Source organism: Peromyscus californicus, unplaced genomic scaffold (genome assembly GCF_007827085.1).
Source record: "Peromyscus californicus insignis strain IS unplaced genomic scaffold, ASM782708v3 Scaffold_21__1_contigs__length_65335640, whole genome shotgun sequence".
NCBI classification, from domain to species: domain Eukaryota; kingdom Metazoa; phylum Chordata; class Mammalia; order Rodentia; family Cricetidae; genus Peromyscus; species Peromyscus californicus.
Window position 1 is genome coordinate 7,568,727 of NW_026294514.1, and position 13,383 is coordinate 7,582,109.

At 41.6% G+C, this 13,383-nt stretch overlaps 1 protein-coding gene across 1 annotated transcript in view; it reads right to left on the reverse strand.

Moving 5' to 3' along the window:
- Dnah7 (dynein axonemal heavy chain 7) overlaps window positions 1-13,383 on the reverse strand; it is a 260,952-nt gene that overhangs the window by 98,040 nt on the left and 149,529 nt on the right. Inside the window, exons 42-46 of the mRNA XM_052749441.1 lie at window positions 11,791-12,020; window positions 7,676-8,006; window positions 6,760-7,106; window positions 4,709-4,889; window positions 1,585-1,770 (exon numbers count right to left, since the gene is read on the reverse strand). Coding sequence (XP_052605401.1) covers window positions 1,585-1,770; window positions 4,709-4,889; window positions 6,760-7,106; window positions 7,676-8,006; window positions 11,791-12,020 — 1,275 coding nt within the window. The remainder of the gene's footprint in view (window positions 1-1,584; window positions 1,771-4,708; window positions 4,890-6,759; window positions 7,107-7,675; window positions 8,007-11,790; window positions 12,021-13,383) is intronic.

Here is a 13,383-nt window from a genome sequence, read left to right on the forward strand (position 1 = left end):
AAGTTGTCCACTTTCCCCCAGGAGAGCTAGAGCCTAAAAGGGGGAAATCACTGAGCTCAGAGCTCAGCAGACTACACATGAAAAAGCAGAGGCTGTACCCGGAGTTGAAAACAGTGAAGCCTGCAGTTGGGAGACACAGTTTTGCTCTTTGGTCCTCTCCATTTGCAATGAACATTTCAGCCCTTTGTAGGGAGATACCTGGTGACCAGGAAAACACCCTGGCCTTTGTCAAGTACGCGTTTTTGTTAATTCAGGTCAGAAATTCACCTTTTCAAATTTTGTTCTGTACGTTATATTACCATTGTTATCTTTTATGATGCTGTCTGCAGTACGATATACAAAGTTCTTTGTCTGCCCTCCCACCCATGTTCCCATCCTCCGCTGAGTACTTCCTGGTATTTTCTCTAAGATATATTTCAGGCTCTTACAGAGAGTCGGTCATTGTGTGGTGTGGCACTTCTAACTGCCCAAGCAGAAGATGAATATTCAGTGTGGGGGTCAGTGAGATGCCCAGTAGTATGTTTTGAACCAACAGAGATGGGTGTGAATGTCTGCTGATCTTTCCATCATTCCAAGTTGATGTAGGATAGAGTCAAGTGGCCATGGTTCTTGTTCCCAACTTCTCACTGACTAGCTTGATGGCTCTGGGGAATTGTCTCAAGCTTGACAAGCTTCCATGTCTAAAACTGTCAAGCAAACTAATCCGTCACTAACCAGATAGTGAAGTTAAACAGTAACCAGCTGAACTACATGCAAGCCACTAATGCAACCCCCTGGGAGCTCATCTGAACAATGGACAGACGGACTGGCCGAGCTGAAAATCTGAAGGTCGTGGTGCCTCTGTAAATACAAAGTAAATACAGAGGCCTCCAAAGCAAAAAGGCTATGGCTGGAAGCTACAAGTGAGGACTTTAAAATAGTTCGTTTTTACAAATTCAATAAACAGAGGAACTGTAATGGAGGCAGGAAGAATCAGTTGTGCCTAGGAGAAAATCCTTAGTGAAGCTCTGTGGACACAATACTGAAGGGCACTAAGGGGAACGATAAGCCCCCAGTGAAGGCGGTCTTGTCTCCAGACAGTAATTTTCAATCTCTGACATGATTTTAGAATGACTTATTAAGGTCCATGCAGAGTAGTTGATGAGGTATGCATCCCCTTGAATGGGTGTGCTCTCTCTCTCTCTCTCTCTCTCTCTCTCTCTCTCTCTCTCTCTCTCTCTCTCTCACACACACACACACACACACACACACACACACACACAGACCCCCTGATTCCTTTACACTTGGCTAGGAACTAAAATTTCATCACTAGAGTCTGTCGCTTTAAAACTAGATTTTAAAACAATGTTTCATCTAGCATTTTTTGGCTATGAAGCAATTTATAGGATATCTAAAATATGTAAGTACAAATAATTTAAAAGTATTTTGCTTTTCCTTGCAGTAACCAAAAATTAAAGTCAAACAAACTTGAAAAAATGCTCTCTGGTTTCCCCACAACAGCAATAACAACAACACATGAACAAACCCGAGGTTAATGTTGCAAAGATGGAGGAAGCCAGGGAGAGACACGAGGGCATTTCTCACCTGTCTGTAGTTTGACGTAAAGGCCCCGAGGTAGGCGACAACCCCCGAAGAGATGAGGATATCCCCTGTCAGGTTGATGTACAGCTGCCCAAGCTCCAGGGCCGAGTTGCTCCAGCGGGTTTTCTCGCCTCCCAGGCCCCCAATCAGCTGCTCGGCTCGCTCCAGCTTTTTGCTGCACAGATCAACCTCAAAAATAAAGGTGAGCTTTTATCAACATCAACAAGTAAAAGAAGCTGAAAATGCTGCAGAGTTCCAAACTCGAGAGATATTTTTTTTTCTCAATCATAAACTAGCCTGAAGTTCTAAAAAGCACTTTAAGAAGAAAAACATGATGCGTCTCCCTGAGATATGGAAAGTCCATGACATCTTGTGTTTCAAAACAAGTAAATAACTTCAATAACGTTCTCGGAATTCCTACACGGTATTTAGTATATAATAGCTAGTATAGGCTAACTCTAAGGAAATGACTTTCAACACAGGAGACTGAGACTAACAAAGAACATTCTCCTGCAAATATAGACATTTTAAAATGATCTGAAAAAATGGGGGAGGCCTCAGGATGAAGCACATTGGTAGAGTATTTGCATAGCATACACAAGGGCCGGGGTTCCAGCATTAGTACTGTACTTTCAATATTTTATAAAGGTTTCTCCTCATTAACTTAGTTGGTTTAAGGTTGCTTTTAAAGGTTAAGAGCTTTAGCAATTTACACTTATTTACAAAGCACAATCTTTCAAGTAGTTAAGTGGCGTCATCCTCCCAGACATCTGAAATTAAGCTTTCAAGGGAGCATCAATCAAAGGCTGAGAGCCTGCTTCCTCCATCGGACAATCATCCCGGGTTTATTGGACACAATGAAACAATTCGATAAAAAGGGAAAGAGGCAGACATTCTCAGGGTGAGACTTAGGGAAGAGCACTCAAACCTAGATCAGTGTTCCAGCAGGGTGCTTGGACTGAATCACTGTGATTTCATGTTTAAGTGATACTGTCACTATTCTTTTTAAAATGAAATCAACACATTTATTTTACTTGTTTAAAAAATGTTTTAATAGTAATAGAATTGCAATCACTTCCCCCTCCCCTCTCTCTAGCTCCTCCCATATCCCCTCCTCTCAAGCTGAAAGCCTCCTTTTCTTTATTATTGTTACATATATGTATGCATATATGTGTATGGATACACACACACATAACTGCTGAGTCCATTTTTTTCTTGTTGGTGTGTACATGTTTTCAAGACTGACCACTCTGAATTGGACAGTCAGTAAGGGGGCTCATCCCTGGGAGAGGCTTACTCTCCCTCTCTCTGTTTGCAGTTCTTTGTCTAGGAGTGGGACCTCATAACCCACTCCTTGTTAGCATGTCCATTGGTATTGCTACTGGCCCAGCCTTGTTTATGCAGCCATTCCTAGGAGAGACTGTTTCACAGCAGGCTCCTGGTAGTCTAGCCCTTACAGCCTTTCTGCTCACTCAGGAGCATGAGTTCCCTGAGCCACTGATGTAGGAGTTACGGTGTAGAAGCAGCCATTGTGGCTGGGCTGCCCACAATTGCTTTATCTCTGCATTGTGTCCAGTTATGGTTTCGGTGATGGTCTCCATTTGCTGTAAGGAGAAGTGTCTTTGATAAGGGGTTGTAGCTACACTTGTATCTGAGGCTTTGGAGCTAGGAAGCACAGATGAGCGAGAACACGGGGCACTGGTCTTTCTGGGTCACTTGCTGAGTCATGATCACTGCGGCTCTATCTACAGTAGTCAGGGAATGGAAACAATCTGAATGGCCTTCAACAGGGAAATTCATAAGGAAAATGTGGTACATATACACAATGGATACTACTCGGATGTAAAGAAAAATGAAATCTTGAAATCTGCAGGTAAATGGATGGACCTAGAGAAGGTTACATTGAATGAGGTAGACCAGACCTCAGAAAGGCAAACATCATTACTCATAAAAGAAGGTGAATACAGTTTATTTTGGGATTCAGACTGTGAAATTTTATAATGGAGAACTCCATGATCAGTAAGAGAGACATTTACATTATTTTGGAGTAAGAACTTGTCTTATGCATTTTCCCAATACTGGTAACCATTATTTAAGATTAAAAGACATAAAATATCGTTCACCTACAGATAGGTATGAAAAGGCACAAGGTTTGTAATGGGGGATAATTTTGATGTTTCCAAAATTAAGCCTTTCTTACTCAATTTTCCTGCTTTAAAGGACCTCCACCCTCCTAGCTTCCTAGTGAATCAGATCACAGACTACAATAATGTTGCCATTGGAAAACTATCAAGAAAAGACTCTGTGACTTCTTTTTCCTGTGACTTCTTTTTCCCTTCCCAAACAGACATTTACATATGCATATGTTCATTTTATATTTTTCCAACATTTTTATTACAAAAACCTGAAAATTTCAAACACACAGCAAAGTTGAACAATGTTTCCAGTGAGCAACTATATACTCTCACTTAGTGGTTATATTATTTTATTTAAATACAATGTAATCATGCTGGGGGATGGTGGTGCACACCTTTAATGCCAGCACTGGGGAAGCAGTTGGATCTCTGTGAGTTTGAGGTCAGCCTGGTTGGTCTACAGAGTGAGATCCAGGACAGGCACCAAAACTACACTGAGAAACTCTGTCTCAAAAAACCAAAAAAAAAAAAAAAAAAAAAGAAAAGAAAAGAAATGTAATCATGCTCAGTAACAGGTTACATCTTAAAGATTGACACAATGTCCTATATGTGTTCAACTACAGTTTACAGGGCAGATTTTAGAGAAAAAGAAGGTAGGCTGGTGTTGATGCTATACACCTTTAATCCCAGCATTCAGGAGGCAGAGGCAGGAGGATCTCTGAGTTTGAGGTCAGCCTGGTCTACAGATGGAGTTCCAAGGCAGCCAGGGCTAGACAGAGAAACCCTGTCTTGGAAAAAAAAAAAAAAAGTATGTCACTGTAAAAAGTGTGCAGCCATGCCAGATATCTGGGTTCAGGTCATAGAAAAAGACCAGAAGTTGGGTTGTCTGTAAATAAATGTGAAAACAGGATTGGCGCGTTTTGTGCTGGTAGCAATGTCTTTCTTATTTGCAACGGGAGGATCCTCTCGCATTTGCAGTTGCTAACACATACCTGGTTTTCCAAATCAGCTTTCTTCTGCTTGTTCAACTCAAGCGTGTCTTGAAGCTTAGACAGCTTGTCCTGGACCTCATACAGGGCGGCCTGCTTCTTTCTAAGACCGTCCATAGCAATTTTCAGCTCCCCTTCAGCTGCAGCCAGTTTTATCTTTTTGGGAGCTACAATTTTTGCCACTCTACAGAGCAATAAAGTTGGAAAATTAACATCCTCTGAACATGATAGGGAACATTTCTAACATGAATTTACTTTCCAAATACTCTTTACAATGACTCAAAACACTTCTTTATACAGAATTTACACCGACTTCTAGACTCCATATTTTATCTGAGAATCAAATCTGATACAAAGTATAAGAAATAATCACTAAGACTTGAGGGTTAAGATGACAGATTAGAAGTTGCCTCTGTGTGACTTTGTGACTGGGAAGGGGCAGGGCAACAAAGAAGAGAAAGAAGAGGGTACTGGGAATCAAGAAAAAGATGGTCGGAGTCAAGCGTGTGCCACACTCAGCAGACAAAGGCAAGAGGGTCTCAGCAAGTTGGAGGCTAGCCTGTTGACAGTCAGTTCCAGGTCAGCTAGGGCTCTTAGAGGGGCCTGTATTGAAACAAACAGAAACAGTAAATACATAACAAAATCCAACAAAGCAGCTGAAAATCATGAAGAAATAGACAGTGCAGAGAGAAGTAAGGAGCCACAACAGTGAAGGAGTCTGGTAGCACTCATCACAACAAACTGACAGCTCTGGCCACCTCAAATCTACAGTTTCATGGAGTGGGTACCTGTGCCACCTATGACCTTGAGGTACCAGTTCCTGGGGCGTGGCCTTGAGGCTAGCTTAAGACCTGAGGGGCATGTACGCCTTGCCTCGCTCTCTTCTTTCCCTCATGGGCTTGGATGGTGCGGACTGACCCAGGCGGCAGGAGCAGCATGGGATAGGACATCAGCCTTCCAGGACTCTGGGACAATTTTGCCTTGTTCTGTTTAGTGAGTTGTTCTCTCCAATTTACGTCCTAATAAACTCCCTACACCCCTTCAGCAGACTCCCTGGGACTTCTCGCTATAGTTTCACAGACCTTCAATTCAGTGTGGGGATTTGGTGTGATAAGGACTCCTTCCATGAGGCAGGCCAGTGGGGAATAAATCAACACATTGCCCCTTTGTCTCGTGTGCAATGCCCACACATCATCTTGGCCACTCCAATTCATTTAAAACAATAGGAAAAAAAACTCCAAGCCACAGGGCCTGGGAATAACCTGCCACAGTGGGTGCGGTACAGACCTATGTTAGATACAGATCCACAAGAAGTTTAAGCAACAAGGGGCTTAAGCTGAGAATACAGTGGTTGGTCTGAAACATGTGTAGTACTAGTGTGTGTGTGTGTGTGTGTGTGTGTGTGTGTGTGTGTGTGTGTGTATGTGCTATAATTATGTAACATAACATATTATATAACAAATATTATATAATATAATATTAAATATATTATAATGATTCACATTGACTATGTATTCAAAACACATCATATAATAGTTCCTGATTTTACTTACTTTGTTCAGGATATAAATGTTTTCCTTATAGCCATAAAAGTCCTCGAATGTCACGAGACTATCCACCTCACAGGTGGTTTTCTTTGTTTTAAATAAAATTTACATTTATATGACATAAAATAATTTGTTTTTATTACCATGCCATAATTTTATTATTTTTAAATGAATTAATAAATGTTTATAAACTCTCCAATTAAATTTTCTAACACGGTAAATCAACAAAGCTTACGGGAGACTTTAGGAGTTTTTTAGTCGACAGTAGTCCTAAGTCCCAAAACGTTAAGAATCATTAAATTATATATTCTTTTTAATAGCTATGATTTGGGCTCTAGTAAGAATGAAAACAGAGATTCAGACACACATTTCTTGAAAACCTTTTTCTCTTACACAGGCTTCTAATGTTCTATTGTCCGCATGACCAGGCTAGGAAACCCAGCACGGCGATCGGGTTTCTTCCCGGCACTTACTTGTCATAGGAATCCACGGCTATGACCCACTTACTTGTCATAGGAATCCATGGCTATGACCCACTTGCACAGACCCTCGGCAGCTGTCGAAGCATTCCGAATCTTTTCTGGAACGAAGTCTGGGTTGGGGATGTAACTCTTCCTTATGATGTTCATGTAAGCCGGAGGAATGTTGTCCTTGTCGTATTCATGAAGTGACTGCAGAAACCTTATGTCACCCAGAAGTCTCTTTGCGGGGCCCCAGAAATCCTCAATTTTCTTCCCTGAGCCTGTTGGGTCGGGGATTTTATCGGCTTTGATCCCTTTCAAGATGCAGATGGCTTCCATGACGAGCTTGACACCGGCAGGGGGGCTCTTCATGGACTTGACCACTGTGATATCCTTGAAAAGCGATGTTTCAATTGTTAGTAGAAATAAATATCTGCTTGCACGTTCATTATGATCACATTAATAAGCTCATACTTTCAAACTAAGCCTTAAGGAGCACAGGAATGGCGGCAATGGTAGAACCATGGCAAGACTTTGGACAAGTCCTTTGGGAGGAAAAGTTAAAACAACAGAGAAATGGTCACGGGAACTCACAGTGGGGAGCGAGCGGCGCGGCGCTGAGCTCTGGAAAGAGCCGTCATGATGGGAAAGAGAATGAGTCTGGGAAGGGTTGGGGGGGGGGTATGATCAAAGCACATTGTATGGAACTCTTGAAGAACTAGCAAAAATAAATAAACCTTTAAAAACAGCAATAATAAAATTTTAAAACAAAGTAGTAGTGGTGACTACTGGCAGCTCTGTTCCTTTTCAAAACCGCCTTTCTCATGAAGATGCATTTCTTCTTCCGATAACGAGGGAATCCTCTTGACAACTTAAAAATGTTCCTTAAATACGGGTGGTAATTTGAGAGAAGCTAGACTGTGGTCCCCAGGGGCCAATCCCCAGCATCGGCACGCTCTCACCTGCGCGGTCAGGGTGTCCAGGGCAGCCAGCGCAGACTCCAGGATGGGGAGCGCCCCAGCCAGGTCAGCGTCGCACTCGTCCTTGATGGCTTTGGCGGCCATGGCTTGATCGTTCGCTACTATTTCATCAGCTTTCACGATCTTTTCGGTTTTGGCCACCTCCATGGACTCCCTCTCAATGATCAACATCATCTCGTCAACCTCCCTGCTGGCCACCTTGAGCTGGGGGTGCAGCGCCTCCAGCTCAGTCTGCATGGTGGCGACCTGGGACGCGGCCGAGTCCAGTTTATCCAAGCCCACTTCATACCGCCTTTTCATCTTCATCACTTCGCTGTGATCAAGGAGAGAGAGGGAAACCAGTGAGAGGCAGGGGCCTGCTGACCACATCGAGGGGCATCTTAAGTGCTTCACCCCTTTTGAAGGAACTAAAGGTGTGGTCTAAGAGGCTTTCACAGACATTAGCTGATTAGGAAAAAAAAAACATGAACACAACTATGCTGGATTATGCACAGTTATGACAAACACTAGATCTTAGTCCCTCGGGTGTCTCCAGTACCTCTGGGTATACAACAAAAACCCCACAGAATAAATAAGTACACTGGTAATAAGGCAAAGTGCTTCCTATAACAAAATGAACGTCACACCTCTAACATTAGTCACCTTGTCACCTTGGTGAATGACTTCCAACAAATCTATAGTGTTGTTTTTGTTTTTTTTTGTTTTTTTGTTTTTTTGTTTTTTTTTTAAGGTTTATTTATTTATTATGTATACAGAAGAGGGAGCCAGATCTCATTACAGATGGTTGAGAGCCACCATGTGGTTGCTGGGAATTGAAGTCAGGACCTCTGGAAGAACAGTCAGTGCTCTTAACCTCTGAGCCATCTCTCCAGCCCTGTTTTTTTTTTTTTTAAATAATCACTTACTTTAAAGAGACTTCAATGCCCCAAATACATCATTTTAAATATTGTCAGAGATGAGAATACATTTAAAGTATAGTACATCTTCCCAGCAGTTGGGAAGTTGAGGCTATCCAGGCTGGGCTACATTAGCATAGGGTACACAATGAGACCTATATTTAAAATGTATTTAAATTTAAAAATGTATTATATCTTGAAATAGGATTTTTTTATTAAGACGAAAGGGACAAGTGAGACATACTAAAACTCAACTTTTTGTGCAAAATGATGTTTTTAAAGGAATAATAAATGTTTGGAAATAATTTTAAGCCCTTTAAAATTTACTATTTTAATATTTTTTAAAAATACTTACCTGTGTTTATATATGTTCTCTACTGAGAAAAGTCTCCTTATCTGTAACAATTCATTTCAAAATATGACATATTCAAAGGTGACATATTTCAAAAACTTTCAAGAAAACAGCTGGAATGGAAAGACAGCTTGAGGTATACAAAGTAACCCAAAAAAGGAAAACAGAGACAACCACTGGAAAGACTGTCAGAGAGAAGGAAGACAAGATCAGAAACGCCCATTCTTATCATGTGTTGAATTCCTTCTGAGAAAGCAAAATATTTGACAAAAATGGGCATGGAGGAGCCAGATCTGCCTACAGTCCTGTGCTGGGTGTGAGTTAGTCTCCAGCAAGGCCTGGGAGCAAGCCCTAGGAAGGTTTTGCTTCTTGGTAAGGACACTCACCCCAGGAGACCCTTTGCTAACTTCAGGCGCTGACTTTTTGACAGGCGACACCATGACTTGTTTCTAGGTGCTAGCTGGCTATTGAAAGACCTGGAGTTTAATCTACTCAAAGAAGCACAAACCCAAGGTAAGAATTCTAGCTAAAATGAAGAGAGAACTTAAAAATTTCAATTTGCAAGAACATTTGAAAGTGAAGCTCTCACCCCTCATCAAAGAGCCTTCTTTCTATAGCAGATGGAGATGGTTAAACAAACAAACAAAAAAAAAAAACCCACAGCTGGACGTGATACAAAGATCAGTGGCATGTAGAGATCCTAGCCCCACTGGACAGCTCCACCTGAAGCACTGTTCCTGCCATGGCTCAGGGAACATCAGAGAAGAGTTGGCAGAAAGACTCTAAGAACCCAGATACTGGGAGGCCTTCCATGTGACCACCTCTCTTAGAAAGGGCTACATAAACCAAGACCTGAACAACAGCATCAGCAGACATGCTAACACGGAGGGGGAAAATTTCACAGGGCCCCACCCAAGACAAAGAACTACAGGCAGCTATCAAGTACAGAGAAAGGGAGAATTAGCCTTCGCAGGGGTGAGCTCCCTGACTGGCTGTCTCATACAAAGTGGTCAGCCCTGAAACCATACACACAAACAACACAAATGGACTCAGTAGGTTGTATTTGTGCATTTGACTCTGTGTGTGTATGTGTAACAATCATTTTAAAAGGCTATCAATTTGAAAAGAGGGGGCATGGGAGGGGCTAAAAGAAGGAAAGAATGGAAAAGGAGAAATGATATAATTATATTTTAATTAATTTGCAAGAAATTATGAAGGGGAAAAGGTGAAAGATAGAAATGTGAAAGGGTAATAAGAGTATTTGAGGCTGGGCAGTGGTGGTGCACACCTTTAACCCCAGCACTCGGGAGGCAGAGCCCGGCGGATCTCTGAGTTCAAGGCCAGCCTGGTCTATAGAGTGAGAGCCAGGACAGGCACCAAAACTACACAGAGAAACCCTGTCTCGAAAAAACAAAACAAAACAAACAAACAAAGAGTATTTGAAATGCTCAGAAAGCCGTGACTTTTTAACCTTCCCATAAGTTTATACATTGTTAGTTTAATCTTGCTTTCAATTAGGATAACCCTAAGTACTCGGAGTGTACACTTAAGAGCCTTGTTTGTGGATGAGATCCAAAATTTAATCTCTGAGAATTTATGGTCCTCCAGCATAGATAATTCGAAAAGAACAAGCAAAATCCTGTCAAGTCATGTAGCAGCTTTGGATGGGAATTGTAGATTTCACTAGACAGATGGAAACATTACTAATGGTAAGACTCTCTAGGGTGTGAACCACAGGGACCCAGGCAGTCCAACGGTAAGGAGTGTTGTACAGCTATCTGGGTACCATCATGATCAATCTGAGAAACAACACTTCAAAATGCTTGTGCTTTTGAACTAGCCACTGGGAGACTTTGAATTTAACTATGGAAATACATACTAATGTTTCATGTTAAGGAATCTGTTTTAAGTATTTTTTAATATTTAAAAGAATTTGCTCTATTAGGTTAATAGTCTTGAGATCTACTGTAAATATAATGTAATTAAGCCATAGATTATGATCTCTGTTTTAGGTTTAAAAAAAATCTTCAGAATTTTATAATGTATAATTGTGGCTCATAATATGGATGAGCTTGATTCACCATATTCATTTAAGTAACTAAACTTGATTTGTTAAGTCCAAGATAAAAGTACGTCAAGGGTGAAAATGCAAAGCCAGCCATTACCTGCGGCAGGGAATGTGTTAACTTTGCCTCTGTTCCCTTCATAAAGACAGTAAACGCAACATCAAATTCACCTCAGTGAGCCTATGAGACTGCAGGCGTCCTCACAGGATATCACTACAATTTTCTAAGTTTCCAGCTTTCAAGTTTAACGTTAATAAGTTTTACATTTTATGATGAGCATCTCAAGTACTCATTTTTAGAAGCAAAGAAAGTCTAGGACCAACTTTTCTGAAAATTCGTGTTGACACTCATTGTAGGACAGATCACTAAAATTTTCTAAACTTTCCACTTCCAGTCTTGGTGGCAATAAGTTTGAAATTTTAGAATGTGCATTCCAAGTATTAATTTTCATGACCAAAGGAAGTTTGAGGTCCATTTCTCTGAACACTCATGTTGGCACTGGCTGGAGCATACACCTCTTGCACTCCATATTGATATTTTCAGATAGACAATGTACCACCTTCATTCCTGCAGTAAATGAAATGATAAATTTATGGTGAACTAGGCAACAAAATTAAACCTAAGAATAAGACCTGCTTCCTACCCTCAGACTCTTTAAGGACTGAATCTCAAAGTTTTAATAAAGAGGTTAAAGTATGTGATCCTATCATTGCTGTGTCATTTTTATACAAACATTTTTTAAACTTTCATAGCTTACTTAAAAACAGAAATTTTCATCCTTACTTTCTTTTCTTTTCTAACAACAGTTTGAAGGTAGAGATCAATTCCAGATAAGAGGTTGGAGTCACATAATTATATCTTTGAAGTTCGTTATGGAAGGATGTTGATAAGTTGATAGTAGAAGTATGGAAGCTTTTACACATGTCAATACAGCCTTCTCGGATTTCCTCTGACATTTCAATTTCTTCCAGGAACCGTGAAGCAACTGCTTCTAATGCATCTTCCGGCCACGACTAAATTTAAAATGAATATTTTAGCAATTTACCAAGGTCATGGTACTCTCCTGTTATTGCTGCAGCCCTTTGTGATTTGTGGATTAGAGCTCAAGAGGGATAGTTTAAGGTGTGGAGAGGGAAAGACACATTCACGAAGAGCTTTCTTCCTGCCCTTGCCTGCTTAGGGCAGAGGGCGGTGGTTAGTGCAGGCAGCAACTCTCTCCAGTTCGCTCTGGGATTAGGTAAATTGCTACTGAGTGTTGACAGGACAAAGAAAGGGGAGATCTGAACTCAATGTGAGCTTTTCTGTGCACGATATGCACCATTTCACTTAATCCTCCTCACAGTTGTCACGCTTTCCCCTAAACAACAGTTACACAAATGACTACCTCTATGGTATCTCTCGGATAGCTCAAGGACACCTCCGAGTCACAAGGCCTGCCTCACCATTCCTCCCATCATGAGCTGTATTCTTCCTCAACTCAGTGAACATCACCATCGATCACCAACATGCCGGAGTCCAAACCCAGGTCTCACCCTTCATCTGCTCCTCTTCCTCAGCCCCCTAAAATAACTTCTCAACACTTTACCTTCTTTCCACACCACCACTTTCCTAACTCAAGCTTTTGTTATCCTTAGCCAGTACGTTCCAGTGTGACCCTCCAGCGGTCTTCATTCTCCATAAAGATGCAAAATATCTTTTCAAAATGCAAACCACACCCATAGCACACTTCCCAGTCTGATTTGGCCCTTCCTGCCTTTCTGACCTCAACCATACCACTTCCCTCTGCTCCTGTTACCCTAACTGCTCGGCCCTTCCTGCCCCTTCCACTCAGCCCCATTTTCACTAGTTCCCATCTCTGCCAAGGTCGTGGTTTTTGGTTAATTTTTTTCTCTTCAAGGTTGTCTGTAGAAAGCCTTCACTCCCTATATGTACTTCTGAGTCTCCAGCTGTTGCGGTATTATCTGGTAAAAGCAAGAAAGAAGTAAACAAAGGATGCTGGCCTGGAATAAATTATGGGGTAACAGAGGCATGGAGCCTGTGTGAATTTCCAGCATCATAAATGGTTGTTTTAGATCTACATACAGAACATCAGCCACACGTGTGCTGCACCTTCAGAGTCTGCTTTGTGATCTAAACATAAAGCCAGGGGAGATCTGAGTCTTCACACACTTGGCTGCTCTCCCCCTGTCCCTGTCACAGCTTCTCTGTCCTTGTGCGCTCAGCTCTGTGCTTTCTGAGACAGAACTGTACCACAAAACCCCCCATGATGTTTTCCCTTTGGATTTTTGTTGGGTTCTACAAATAGGGCAGAGGACTGAACAAGTCAGAAGGTGGGTCTGAAGCTCAGTTCTACATGTCTTCTCGAACCTCTCGACC